Raw genomic sequence first — 15473 nt, forward strand, 5'->3', positions numbered from 1 at the left:
ATGTTTAGTTGATAACGGTGCTGGCATACACGCGGCGGGGGATATGGATGAAGAGTTACGCAAGGGAAGAAAATTTTATAAATTTTCTTAGAGTTTGGATGTTACCCAGAGGTCAAAAGCATAATTATATAAGTGGGGTAAAACTGTTGTACGTTCACATTTATCTTTTTTGTTTTTGTTTCTTTTTTTTCTGGTACGCGGGCCTCTCACTGTTGTGGCCTCTCCCGTTGCGGAGCACAGGCTCCGGACGCGCAGGCTCAGCGGCCATGGCTCACGGGCCCAGCCGCTCCGCGGCACGTGGGATCCTCCCGGACCGGGGCACAAGCCCCTCTCCCCTGCATCGGCAGGCGGACTCCCAACCACCGCGCCACCAGGGAAGCTCCTATCTTTTTTAGTAAGATAACTTTTGCAGTTAAAAGAACAGATTGGAGAGAGTCACAGGGGTGATAGGATGACCAATTATGAAGCTATTGTACTAATTCAGTGAAGAGGCAACCGTGAGAGTGTTGGGGGCACAGAATGACCCAGTCAAGTAAAGTGGGTATGGAAGAAAGTGATAGATTTGATTCATAGTGTTACATGAAGGGGGGGACCCCTTCCAGGGCCCAAGAGTGGGCTCTTGTCTAACACTCGGAAATGAATTCTCTGAGGAGGCACACATGCTGACAAAGCAAGACACTTGATTGGGAAGGGGCGTCCTGGCAGACAGCATGAGGGTAGGTGACCCAGGAAGACTGCTCTGCCACGTCGCTCTCGGGTTTTATGGTGGTGGGGTTAGTTTCCGGGTTGTCTCTGGCCAATCATTCTGACTCAGGGTCCTTCTGGGTGGCGCGCGCATCTCTCAGAGGGATTCCAGCGCAAAGGATCCTGGGAGCTTGGAAGGGCACATCGTCTCCTCCCTCCTTTTAGCCACTCCAGAGAGTTCTTCCAGGTTAGTTTTATCAGATAGCCTATGGGCTGGCGTGTCCTCCCTGCTTTCAGCCCCTCCTGAATTCTCCCAGTTAGTTTTCATCGGCGCGTTGGGACCTCCTGTTGCAACACAGCTCAGGCCAGCGGTTATCAGTGTGCCTGGCGGAGGCTGGCGGTTTCGGTCAGTGGTTCCCTCACAACAGGAGGAAGAACGCCTAGAACTTGGGACTTGGAAGGCAGAGGAAAGTAGGATTTGGGCTTAAAGATCTGAGTGAATGGAAGTATAATTTTTAAGGTAAGGGACCAGAAAAAGAAACAAATGGAAGAATGTTGATTTCCAGTTGACAGAGGTATCGGTTTTTGACAGAGGGGACCATAGGCAGTGTGTCCCACCTTACACACGGCCTTCCTCAGTTAATTCTAAATTTCTGAGGACAGAAGTGGTATTTTTAGTGATACCTGTGGTTTACCTCCATCTCAAAACATATCAGAGTATTTTGCACATTGTAAATGATCAATAACATTTACTCTTTTATGCTTGTTTTCTATATTAAATAGGAATATAAACAATGAATAACTGTGGAAAAACTATTAAAAATTTACAGTTAAAATATATTTTAACTTTTCTATCATTCATTTACTTATACAATGTTATATTTAACAGTTATTTACTTCAGAGCTAGCATTTATTTCAATATATAATAAAATAATTACCATATATTATGTAATATATGATAATATAATATGTTATCTATTTGAATAGAATTTGGGACCATTTTATACAAATATACTTATTTTACAATAATAAAATGATTCTACTATTTATACTTAATAGAATAATATATTACATTTAATTATTTGGAAGAATGTGGCTTTTAAATGACTACAATCACTTTGGGAATTGGAGACTTTATTTTGAAGATTCAAAGTTTTATATTTACAAATTTTAATATTAGTGATTATGAATGTTAAGAAGCTATTTTATAGGGAAATGCAGTAGTTGCTCAAATCGAGAAATTTAGAGAATGGGTATATGACCTTGGCAAATCAGTCAATTTTCCTTAGATTTTGTTCTAAGGGATTGAGAGAGAGAGAAAGAGAGATACTGACTAGAATATGTGGTAACATATAAACAATTGGTGAATCTAGTTGAAGGATATATGTGTGTACTGTACTAGTCTCTTAGCTCTTCTGTGGGTTTTACATTTTTCAAAATAATAAAAAGAAATATATTTGACACAATTATTTTTGAAACTTCTTTGCATTTGCAAGGTCCCAAGTGGATTTTATTCCCTAAGAAAATACTTTAGACATGTTAGCAATAAAAATCAGTCCAAATGCAGACATAAAAGAAGAAATCATACAGCATGCAATGTTAATTATTTAACGAATAGGAATCATTAGCATTGAAATACCAACTAGATATTGGATAATGAAATAATGTGGTCTAAATGATGAGCCTCAATGATGTTACACACAATTCTAAAGGATAGTAAGTCTATATCAGTGATTCATAGTCTTCTGTTTACCTTTATAGTTTCAGGTATACTAGAAATTCAGTTTCAGTATGACAGGACGTATTTTATTTTATAAATTTCAGTAGTTTATGAATTTCAAATACACATGGTATGTCAGTATTTTAGGTAAAAGTAGTGCACTACCAGCCTGGAATAGGATTACAGAGAACTAGTGAGGAAGAATAATTATATACTAGAATATATATGTATTATAATATTATGTGTATTTATGATGTATTTTATGTTTTAGTGTATATTACTATATATGTAACATCTTGATGTGTTTTCTTCTGTACAGATTCTCAAGGCCATTGGGTATTTGCAAGTAATAATGTTGTATGAGTTGATGATGTTCTCACTAAATTTTATTTTATGAGAAAAAATTTGTTATGAGTAGGCCATGTACTAAATATGTATTTTTAAACAGTAAGATAGTTCACTATTTTTACTTCCTTTTAGTTTATGAAAAGAAAAACTTGATCAATACCACTTTTTAACATGAACTCGAGTTTTTGTTTTGTTTTTAATGTTTTGTTGTTTTTTGATTTTCAATCTCTTTTATTCTTCATAAAATACACCCTTACATGTTCTGGAAAATATCGTGCATTTACATTGTTATTTCCTTAGTTGTTCGCTTAGGCACTTATCCAGGAATAGTAAATTCAAGATCATTGTGCATTATCCCTGCACTCCAGGGAGTGGAATTGTTGAATTCACTTACTTAATCATTTTCACTTTCTTTCATTGTACCTCATGATTTCTTTTCCTAGCAATACTTCTAAGTTTAGCTGTTTACTTCAGTAGTGACCTCCAAATGTCCTCAAAGGAATTCTCCTCATTACTTTTGTCATTGGTAATCTATATCATAAAGTTATCATATTATAAAGGCCATTCAGTAATAATTTTAAAATTAGTACTCATATACAAAGGTGATTCAAATGTGCATTTACCTGCTTTTGTGACAAACTAGGCTAATGAAGTCCTGTTGTTCCTGAATATTGAGCCTAATGGCCACTTCTCCTAAGGATCTTTGGAAGCCTAAATACATAAATATGTTAATGTATTTTAACACTACGTTTCTTCCTGTTTTGTAACTCTTCAAAGTTATTTCTCAAAGAAGGCTTCGGTAGAACTGTTGGGTTTCATAGTTTGGTTTATTGTACATCCCTTTAAAAAGACCTTATAATATACTGATTTCAGTAGTTCCCCCAAATTAATTTAAACTTGAACAGGATTGTTATTCCCATGTGCTAATAAACTGTTCTTTCAGAAAAACTCATTTCTGAACATAAGTGGGAACATGTATCCATATCAGAAGTTGAAGAAACAGAAATAATTAAAACCTAACACTAACATTTTTAGGTAGTTCCCCTGTACACAATTTAGGAAAATCTTTCCATTTTCTTATATGTTAATATTAGGGAATATGAGGACCATGAAACATCTTCAACATATTTGGTAAAGAAAATAATAAAAGCAGTTGTTCTGGGTAATTATATATTGAAAAATTACAGAATTTTAAAATAGGACCTTCAATGTCACCTAGCTCAATCATATCCTACTTTCACAACATGCTGTTTCTTAACAAAGTCATGTACTTCACCACAAAGAGTAGGGTTTAATTTGATGGTATATAATTACATGATTTCCTATAAGTATGAAATATGCTTTGAAACACTCCTAATGCCCTTACATGCTATAGGTGCTTTTCTACGTGCTTTATGTAAGTATAAGTTTTTGGTAACAATGATTAAATTGCTAGCTTGAAAATATTTGATTAGCAGAATAAAAATGTGTGTTTCACAAAGATAAGAAATATTTATTAACCATTGGGGGATTATACCATACCATCACACATAATAATAGTTCTTAGTTTATGAATGAAAGTGAAATACACTGTTTTTAAGGTAAATGGTATTGCTTCCACATAAGGAAAACAATATGTAAAAAAATCTATTTTCTTCATCAGAACTGGAAGTCATGATCTGAATCATTTGACAATGCTATATTTATACAAATAATTGATGGGGATACAGGATCTTTTAACTCCTACTCCAAAGAAGTATTTTTATTATATGATATTGTCCTTTCCTATGATAAATCATTGTTAAAACATCTTCACTTGTAAGATGTCCTATGTTGCTTACAGACAAGGGCATATTTTAATCACATTTAAAAATCACCACATAAACAACTCATATGATTGGGGCAAATCAGATCATATGTGGGTATTGAACCTTTTAATTGTGTAGAGGGTAAGACTGAATCTAATGACCTAGGTCAGCCATAGTGTATCACTGTTTTGAGATAGTTTTTAGTGGCAAAATTGCTGTATACCTCTCATATTGAAATAGTTCAGGATTAAATTGTGAATTACAGGGTTACAACTAACAGCAAATTAAAATTATCAATGGCCATAACCAAACACCAGAGACATATGGCAACTGTCAGTAGTTAAAATATTTTACTTAATACTGTGCATTTTGATGGCTTCCGAAAGAGATTTTGCTGACCCAAAATGCTCACAACCAAACTTTCTTGCTAGTCAGAATTTATATAATGCATGGTTCTACGTGTTATAAATAATAATTTTGAAAAAGTTTGGTGAGATGGAAAGTAAAATTGAAATTCAGATATTTGTAGAATATTTTGCATAGCATATAAACTGCATCAGTTGCTTTGTGTAAGGTCATTTATACTATACCACATTGGGATGACACCTCTTTGTTACTTTGGTTTTGAATGCCTATAAAATTAATGTATGTGTTTTCATAGTTTATGTATAATCTATATTGTTTTAGTTTGTTATGTATATGAATTTTGTAGGTATGCCTATTTATCTTATGAATAAGACACAGATGTCCATTTAAATCTTTTAAATGTCCTAGAAATAATTTAATTATGATTCTGTTTAAATAATCAAGGAAGTTTGTCCCTAATAGAATAATGGAAAAAATAACTGAGCAAAAATGCATACCTCCACTCCCACCCACCCCCACATCCACCCATCCACATATATTGCTAGAAACAGATAAATGATAGAGGCATAGATACACACCCCCACATACACACTTATTTATTTACTTGTTTATGTATTCTTAGACCCACAGGTTCATTCCATCTCAGTTTATCTATATTTTAATCCATTTAAGTCTTTTTCTAATAAGTAAAGTAAATAATAAAATACATGTATTAAAATTTATAACACAATTTATTAAGTAAACATATTCAATATTTCTTTTGAAAGTGTCCAGTGTTATAAAACATTTAAGCTGAAAAAATAATTATGCGTCGAAACTTCTGATAGTTGTTGCTCAGTGGGTTTAATGATCCACTGTATGATGCTGTCCTGACAAGGCTTGCTGTAACTCAGTGACTTATTTTCCAATAAATACAAAAAGAACCAAAGTATGAAAGATATACAGCTCTGAAAAAAAGAAATTTTTCAGTTTACTTATTAATCACTTTTGCTATTATCTGATTTAAAACACTGATATTAGATTTTTAAAAAAGGATTTGCCACTTCAGTACCTTAATTGCTAGAAAAGAATCTTCCAGGGGCTAACTAATTGCCTGTGTGTTTTGTCTAGGTGTTGAGGGAAAGCTAAGAGAATGAAGGCTCTAAGTCCCCAGTGGAAGCATGATATGGCGGAGCAGAGCTGGTGCTGAATTGTTCTCTCTGATGGCTCTATGGGAGTGGATAGCACTGAGTCTTCATTGCTGGGTTTTAGCAGTTGCTGCTGTTTCGGATCAGCATGCCACAAGCCCCTTCGACTGGCTCCTCTCTGATAAGGGACCCTTCCATCGTTCACAGGAATACACAGATTTTGTGGACAGAAGCCGGCAGGGATTTAGCACAAGATACAAGATATACAGGTATGAAGCAAAGGGAAAGCAATTACAGAGATATCTTCCTTGAAGGTGGTGGATAACTAAGTTGCTCTAAGTGAAAGTTTCGGGTGGGAAAGGGTTATTATCAGAAGGGTTATTATTGACCGTTCACCATGGTAATGTTTTCTGGTTATTTAAAAGTATTTCTTGTAGATGTAACTTCTTATGGAAAAAGTGGATAATGGTGACCACAAGTGCAGAACTCCCAAATTCTTGACTGCTAAACTGCCGTAAAGTAAGTTTCAGTTAACTCTGAGGCTGAGTTTATCATTTTAAATACTCAAAATTTTAAAAGGAAATTTCTTGAATGGCCTTTCCTTTCTACCTTGTATCAGGGTTTGTTACCTTTTTTTAGCTTAAGCGGAAATGGTATCTTCTAGTCACTGAGAAGTTGAGTCACCTCATCCTTTTTTACCTACAAGGTAATTGCACATTCAGAAGCTGGAGGAGATGGCCAGGGGATACAAAGAAAATGCAGATAAATAGGATGCGGTAACAAAGGCCACGAAAAAGGAGGAGGCTGAGATATATGGCCTTTAACTTCTATGGTTATTCTGTTTGAATCTAAATAAGTTACAGAAAAGGAGTCATACTCCACCCAAGCCTAGTGAATCCATTAAATAGAGGGGTATACAAGTGGTTGCCTGAATGGATTAGATTGTCTTGATCTATGCCATAAAGAATGTTTTATGAAGGTTATCATTTTGGTTTGTTTCTTCATGATAGAAATGTACAATTTCCAGTGATTGGTTTAGATGTATGCAGAAGCAAAACTTAGTTTTGTATTTGTGCCTGTATCTATGTAGATCCTGTTATATAAATATTTTGTTTTATATGTGCACCAGAGGGCACTGTGCTTCTGGTCTGTATGCAGTGTTTATACAGCATTGTGAGAAGTGTATAAATCCTATCAGCCATGCATATTTACAGAAGACACTGAGGGGTACTGAACACGTTCCGTAAAGCATCACACAATTATTGCTCTGTGTGTGTGTGTGTGTGTGTGTGTGTGTGTGTGTGTGTGTGTGTGCTTAAATAAGAAATCCTTTAGTCCAGGTGGTCAGAGCCTGGTCACAAGTCTACAAAAAAGATATTCTACTTTTTTAAATGAAATGACAAATACTAAAGATTTCTTTCTGACATGCAGCAGGAAACAGTCAATATATTATGAGTCCAGCTGTATTCAGTTTTACATGTGTTTGTGAGTTTAGCCAGCTTTCTTTCACAAATTGAGTGAAGCTACTTGAATTTCAGACTGTGAGAATGTCTTCTATTTCAGCATTCTTCAAGAGGATTTTTAACAGTCTGTCAGACAGACTGATGCCAGAGAATGTCTCCATGATCTATGGGCATCTCTGTTGGGAGGTCTGAGATGTTGTCTTGTGTGTGATTGTTGTGGTTCGGCTTATCGGTTGATCAGCTATGAGTTGCAAACATGGCTTGACATGTGTTTAGAGGTTCTAAGCTGAATGAAAGAGACATTTTTTGGATCACCACAGTGGAAGGTAATGAAACATAATGCCTTGGGATTTGTTTGCAAGGCTCATGCATTCACTGTAGTTTTCATGGGACTCTTCTTAAACACCTTCAGTAACCCTCTACTCCTAATCCTTCCTGTGTCTTTACCTTTGTGGCTTGAGTAAATGTGGATGGAAATTGCTTATTTATAAACAATGGAATAAGATGTCCCTGTCCTCCTGCCTGGACCAGACTACAACTTATATAACCTTTGAAACATTGGCTAATGATGCTATGATCACTGATGGTTGCTATAAAATGGGCAGTATAATATACTCATGAGGACTCTTTTGCCTTGGCACTGTGAGCTATTTCATCTGTCCCACTAGTATTTCTCCAAATTTCAGAGAATGCTATCCACTTATCCATTTGATATAATGGATCTGAGTTCTCCCTGGTGAAGCTGACCTTATTTTTGAGATATTAGAACATCCCAAATCCAAGGATTAGAATAGCTTCCTGGTTTTTGGCTTTATTTTGTTTTTACTTTTGTTTTTAATATTTGTCTTAAAAATAATTATTAGAGACTTTATGTTTCACAAATGTTTACTCTAGTTATATAATTGGTGAATCTCTAAGACATATAGATGAAAAATTAGTATTTTTCCTTATTAAGCACTAGATTTATCATTTTAAAAGACCACATAATTTTGAAAAGTGATCAGCCAAATTCTGCTAGTGCTTATTATTACTGTCATAAGCTTCTTTATGCTAGGTATTGCATTGACATAATTTCTGAAATTCTTTAGTTACAAATGTAAAACATATTAAGCCTGTTAAAATAATTAGGTCAAATTTCTTTCAGTTGTCTGTTTTCATTTTATCTTCTTCTTCAGTAACATATTTTCCTTTTCACTTCAAATACAGAACAGCAAGATCATAACAACTGAACATTACTAGAATCATAGTCAGGGCTTAAGGAAAAAAATTACCACTTTTTCTTGATAGGCTGCATTTTTGTTAACTGTCAAAGCTTATGTTTTAAATTGAAGTGTATTATAAAGTATTTTTAGGTTTTATTCTGAAGCTACATTATGACATAAGAGGTGATTATTTTATGAGCAGATTGTTGAATTGAAGGCGTAGAATGAGCTGGCTAACACTTAAATTGTTATTTGGTTAAATATTAAAAGTTGGATCTTCTGCTATCTTTTAGCTAAAGATTGATAATGGAACTTAGGGTAGGCATTTTAAGTAAGTGTTCTCACTCTTAGAAAGTGGGCTAGGCCTAGAGAAATTGTGCCCCATTTGAAGCATAGAATAGGAGCACACTTGGCCCCTTAATAAGCTGGAGCCTTGTGACTACAGTTATTATGTTCTCGAAACACCCTCAGGCAGTATGCCTACCAGCAAATGCATAATTTTTTCCAGGCCGTGGAAATCCTCATTCTTTTAATAAGTTATGGAGTTCTGGATGAGGGACACCCTTTTAGTAATCCAGACACCATTATCTTAAACCACAGATATGAATTCTAAGGTCAGATGGGTGGTGATTTTTATTTCCATAAAAGAGACATTTCACATATGTAAATCTTCAGATACGTTGCTAGAAAATAAAAGTCTTTTTTTTTTTTTTGGCCTAATTTCTACCATTCTTTGCCTAACCACATGTGCAAGTGAATTATGGGGGAAATGATGATGCTTTTCTTACTTTAAAAAATAATATTAATATTAATAAATTATTATATTAATTATTTATTAATATTAATATGTCATATTACTACCACTTAGCTTACTTCTTCAGAGCAATTTTTCAAAGTAAAATTTGAGTGAGAATAGGAAAAAATTGAAATAAACACGATGCCTCATGGGTCTTCCTGGTAATGTTCCCTGAGAAAAATTTTATTTAAAGAAAGACTTTGAAAGGATAAGTCAACCTAGAAAAAAATAAGTGTATGGACACTTCATGACAGGGGTTTAATGAAATAGTGTGTGGGGACGAGGCGGGAGCTTTTGAGTAAATGGTTCTGGAATTTGGGTAGCCATATGAGAAAAACAGAAGTGAGGTCTCTTTCCAATACCATATTCACAAATGTGCTTTATATGGAATAAGGATCTAAATAAGAAAGGCAAAAATATTAAGTTTCTAGAAGAAAACAGAGGAAAACACTTTCAGATATGTAAGGATTTCTTAGAATACAAGGTATTAAACAACCAAAAAAAACCTGATCAGTTCAGGTATGTTAACATTAACAGGAGTGTAGCCACCAGCAGTATCCTGGATAAATCTCCCAAGCAGAATGTAAAGTGAAAGAAGCACAACAGGAAAACTTTGCACATAGTATGATTCTATTATATGAGGTTCGCAAAACAGATACAACTAATTTACACTGTTTAGATACGCATAACTAAAGATGGTTGGTAAAAGCTTAAAAAAAAAAAAGCAAGGAAATGACTATAATAAAAATCAAGATAGCAGTTATCTCCAAGAGGAAGCCCCCATAGATAACTGACTACATCTTTGGAATTAAATCTTCTGATATGGAAAAACAAATCTATTGGTGTTTCAAATCTATATCGTGTTTCTTTCTGTGTTCACATATATTAATTAGTCAGTTTTGCTTAGTAAATATATCCTTGATCTAATCTACATCCTTTGTTGTTGACAGAGATCTAATAAAACTGTGTTAGATTGTTACAGTCAAGGCACCTGGTGAATCAGACCTCTCTATCTCAACAACCTTGTGTATTCCCTCCATTACTGGCTTTGGGCTTGGCCTTCCCTTGTCAATGTGACATCAGCAAATATGATGCAAGCAGAAGCTTATAAAACTGCTTGTGCACTGGGTTTGCCCTGAATCTGATCTGAAACCACCCTGTGAAGTTCAGTCTGGACCAGTAGAGCAGGAGAGGCCACATGGAGCAGAGAGGAACCAGGCCAGTTGATGTCCTTTGGACCTGATAGCCTCCAGACAGAAACAATCACCGGACAAGCGAGGCCATATTATGATAGTCAACCCAGCTGAACTGGTAGAAAATAGAAACCACATTAGTGACCCTAGGCATACTGGAAGAACCAAACAGCTGAGCCCAGCCAGTACTGCTCATTCATTCACAGAATCATTAATAAACAGACACAAAATCTTGCTCTAAGCCTCTAAGTTTTGGGGAGGTTTTCTGTGTACTGCATATAATTGATACAAGTATTTTTCATCAGGAATATAAATTGGGCAGGTATTTATTAATGATATAAATAATGTGAAATGGTAATTATATCATTTATGAAGAGCTTTATTTAAGAATGTATACAATTTTTTTTTTTTTTTTTTGTGGTACGCGGGCCTCTCTCTGTGTGGCCTCTCCCGTTGCAGAGCACAGGCTCCGGACGCCGCTCTGCGGCATGTGGGATCTTTCCGGACCGGGGCACGAACCCGTGTCTCCTGCATCGGCAGGCAGATTCTCAACCACTGCACCACCAGGGAAGCCCTACAATTTTTTTTAAACGTACAGTGCTGTATATGAATTGTATCTGAATAAAACTGGAAGAAAAAAAAAGAACATGGAAATAAAACTACAGAGAAGATTAAAAAAAAGAATGTATACAGTTTTTTAAATAAAAAAAGAAGGGGATTCTGGTTTAAAATGTCTTCTAAATAGCAATTCCTTACAAAATCACTTCAAATTTCCTACTAAAATAGTATGAATCCATGGGGGTAAGGGGGACTGAAAACTCACAACAACACAATCACTATGGTTGGTATTCAACTTTCTGCCAGAATATGAGAGGCATTTCAGTGGTTACAAGAATCAATGATTAGCAAACATATTTTAATGCTTAAGATAGAGCAAGCCTAATAGTCTTGACAAAGGTGACACTTACCTTAAATACAGGTGGGAACTACATCATTACCATCAGCTACCTACTCAGAAACCCAGAGTTGTCATCTAATAGAAACTATTCAGCCCTCTCTCTACTGCAGAACCCTGCTTTGTGATGTAACCAAAGTATAAATAATCATCTTTCTTTTCCACTACATTTGGTGATGGCAGTTCCCAAGAATAGCGTGGTAGGTAGAGATTTTGCCAGATAAATATGTCCTATGCAATATTTGGGACATACTTATACTAAAAAATAAAAATTACATTCTAATAAATTAGAATTAAAAAAATTTAAATTCTAATTTAACTGGTTGCCATATATTTTATTTGCAAAATCTGGCCACTCTTGGAGGAAATAAGTGATTACTGACATTGATGATTATGTATCAGTGACAAGGACTCTCAGAAGTAAATTTGGAACAGGAAAGGAAAGGAAAGAGCCCAGAATGCAGTAAATAGAGTTTCTCATGCACTTTTTTTGTTTAGACTGTCAGAGAAATTAATGTCCCTGTAAATCCTGCTTTAGAAGAAGACAGCCACACATTGACAATTAAGCCCAAACCTCTAAACTTCAGTGCACTTTCCAGCAAACAAAAGAGTGAGTGAGAAAAAATGACACACACACTCTGTCTCTTAGCAGATCTTGGTATTGACAGATTTCTCTATTCCACATGATATAAATAAAATATAATACTGTAATAGCACCTTTGGGCTTGCAGTGCATAACTGTGTGTCGGTCACAATGTAGGGAGGTTATCCTCACTGAAGAAAGAAAGGAACAAGTAAAAAATGGCAGAACAAAAGAAGTAAAGATTTATCATAAAGATTTGGTGGAAGAGATCACCACTTTATGCTCCCTCCCCGCCAATACACACATACACAAGCATATACACACATGCATGCTTGGTCTTATCAATAGCTTGTAAGAAACTATGACATCTACAATACAGAAGAGATGGTAAGGAAAGAATACTTTGAAAATAAAAAGGAATTGTGTAGGGTAAGGTAATACTGCAAATAAATTTAGCAACAGGAATAAAATCCACATTAAAAACCATGACACACAGAGTTAAGTGTAAAAACTGCAAATACGGTTATGAAGTTGCATGGAAATGTTAAAGTACAATTCTTGGAAGAGAAAGTATTTAACATGAAAGATAGTGATTAAGTTTAAATCATTTGGGTTTATAAGCTCAGACGATATAAATATCTAGAAGAAGGGCCATGTTAAAGATGGAGTACAATCTTTGAAACATTTAAGTGGAGAGTTAAAATTTATATTTAATTTAAATTCTGAAAATAGGAACTCGAAAAAATAAGTTTAAATGTTATTGCAAACCTTAAGGATAAAAACGGATAGATATAAAAAGCAGCATTATATCTTAAATTTCCCTGATACATATGAAAACAAACATACAAAAATTTAAAGATTAAATAAAACTGATAAACAACTTAAAACAAGGTGACTGCAGAAAAGTATAATTAATGTAACAAATGTAAATATTTCAAGCTCTGAAAATAACTATTGTAATTGGATTAAAACATTTACTTAAATATGCTACTTATAACAAAGTTACCTAAAACAAAATTACACCTGGAAAAAAGGCCATAAAATGTAAAAAGATGATCAGTTATCTTAAAATCCATATAATACTACCTAATGAATATTATACTAGATCTTCTAAAAGCAATTGGAAAAAATATAACTGTAACATATGATTTTAATTTACCATTCTTATTCTGCATGGATAAAATAGACCACAAAAAAAGTAGTGTAGGGGTGGGGAAAGGCAGATAATTTGAGTATTGAATTTAGTACAATTGTACCAAATTTTGTACTAAACATGTATACTTCTTAAGAACATACATGGGATACTTATAAAAAAACTTTAAACACAATATATCCCTACATTTTAGGGGTGTTGAAATGTAACCATGTAGCCTTAAAGCGAATTATTCAGAATGTAAATTTAAAGAAGTTAATTCAACTATTGGCTCATAAAATTGCAAATTCAAAAATATTTAATGTCATTAAATATGATTTATTTTCAAAGGTATTGAATATTATGAAACATTCTTTCCTATTCTTTCAATTATAAAGTTAAATAAAACATACAGGGCTTCCCTGGTGGCGCAGTGGTTGAGAGTCCGCGTGCCGATGCAGGGGACACGGGTTCGTGCCCCGGTCCAGGAAGATCCCACATGCCACCGAGCGGCTAGGCCCGTGAGCCATGGCCACTGAGCCTGCGCGTCCGGAGCCTGTGCTCTGCAACGGGAGATGCCACAACAGTGAGAGGCCCGCGTACCGCAAAAAACAAACAAACAAAAAACAAAACATACAAAACCCCCAAAAGTTAAAAACATAAAGTGGGGTTCGTGATTTTTCCCACGATCTTACTTTTTTAGTATATAAACATGCAGGATATAAAGATAACAAGTAAATGTTTCCAATGTATCATGGTTGGAAAGTTTTATAGATTTTTCCTTACATTTTTCTGTAATGAGTATGTGGAATTCATATGATCAGGCAAAATACTAAATGTCATTAAAATATTAAGATGAGACATACGTTACTTGAAAAACCACTTCCAAATAATTAACAGTAAAATTATGAGAATTTACCAGGATTATTTAAATAAAAGTTTTTAAAAATGAAGTATATTCTCTCTTTGAGCGTTAACATCTAGTTTAAAAATAATTGTAATAAAACAGCTTCATATCACAAGTAAGAACTATAAAATGAGTCAGTAGTGTTCTATGGAACATATATATAGTGTAGACTAAGAAAGGGGTAAAGATGGAACTAAATACTGTGCTTTCATTATGTGATTGTGCTTTCACATGTTGTTTAATTTTCCAGATAACCCTCATATAAAAATTCCCAATTTACAGATTAACAAAATAAAAACAAACCTTTTGCCCATTTGTTTACCCTTCCTATCCCTGAATATCTGTCCTTAAACTTTTGATATTGCTCTAAAATCACCTGTTGACTCCTCTGAGCTATGAATGCCTTGGAGGCAGGACCTTTCTGCTTTCTATTTTATATTTAAAATTTTATATACCTTATTTTATTTCTATATTTTTATTTGTCTTTATATTCGTAGAGAGAGCAATTGCTCAGTCATCAAAAGCATCGACTTTAGATTTGGGCTGCTTGGTTTCAAAGCCAGCGCTCATCCCATTGAAAATATCCTCTCTTGAATGTCAGCGAGGAGACACGAATTGTTTCTGTCTTTGTCACTAACCAACTGTGTTACCTCAGATTTAGAAATTAATTTATCAGACCTCAGTACCCTCTTTTGTAAAATTAAGGGTGCTCTAGATCTCTAAAGATCTTTTGTGTTATAAACTTCAAAGCTTGTAAGCCCAAAAGCAAAATGGAAAATGTCAGAACAAATACATGGCATGAACATAACAAAAATCAACTCGTTAATTCTTCTATCAGCATTCTTCTGTCTTTTGTAAAAGTCACTTATAAATGCTTTTAAAAAATAAAACCTAAGAATGTCTCATGTTACTCTGTGTTCATTTGTACTTAAACATAAATTTTGTAATAATTTCCCTTTTCTTCATCCCTCCAATTCTTTTCTATTTTGTATATGTTATATTGAAGAGGCTATACAGAGAATAAAGCTATTTTTCCTAGGTGGTTGATTTTCCATAAATCCTTCCATTAGTCTGTTAGCACACTTTACAGTCAGTGATAAATTAAGGAGAGCATTCTAGGTAGTGATTTTATAAATAAATAACCTAAATTAATTGAATACATCTCTTAAACAACTGTATTTACATCTCTAATTTTGAGATTAAACCATA

The 15473-nt window shown here is 34.4% G+C and overlaps 1 protein-coding gene across 2 annotated transcripts in view; it reads left to right on the plus strand.

The window, feature by feature from the left end:
• BRINP3 (BMP/retinoic acid inducible neural specific 3) overlaps nucleotides 1–15473 on the plus strand; it is a 440693-nt gene that overhangs the window by 13213 nt on the left and 412007 nt on the right. The window contains exon 2 of one of the 2 annotated variants that reach the window (XM_007101505.1): nucleotides 6017–6302. In XM_007101505.1, the coding sequence (XP_007101567.1) occupies nucleotides 6067–6302 (236 nt within the window). In that variant the 5' untranslated portion in view covers nucleotides 6017–6066. Of the gene's footprint in view, nucleotides 1–6016; nucleotides 6303–15473 lie in introns of those variants that run through there. The other variant, XM_024130693.1, reaches the window with a different exon arrangement.

This window comes from Physeter macrocephalus, chromosome 4 (assembly GCF_002837175.3).
Source record: "Physeter macrocephalus isolate SW-GA chromosome 4, ASM283717v5, whole genome shotgun sequence".
NCBI classification, from domain to species: Eukaryota; Metazoa; Chordata; class Mammalia; order Artiodactyla; family Physeteridae; genus Physeter; species Physeter macrocephalus.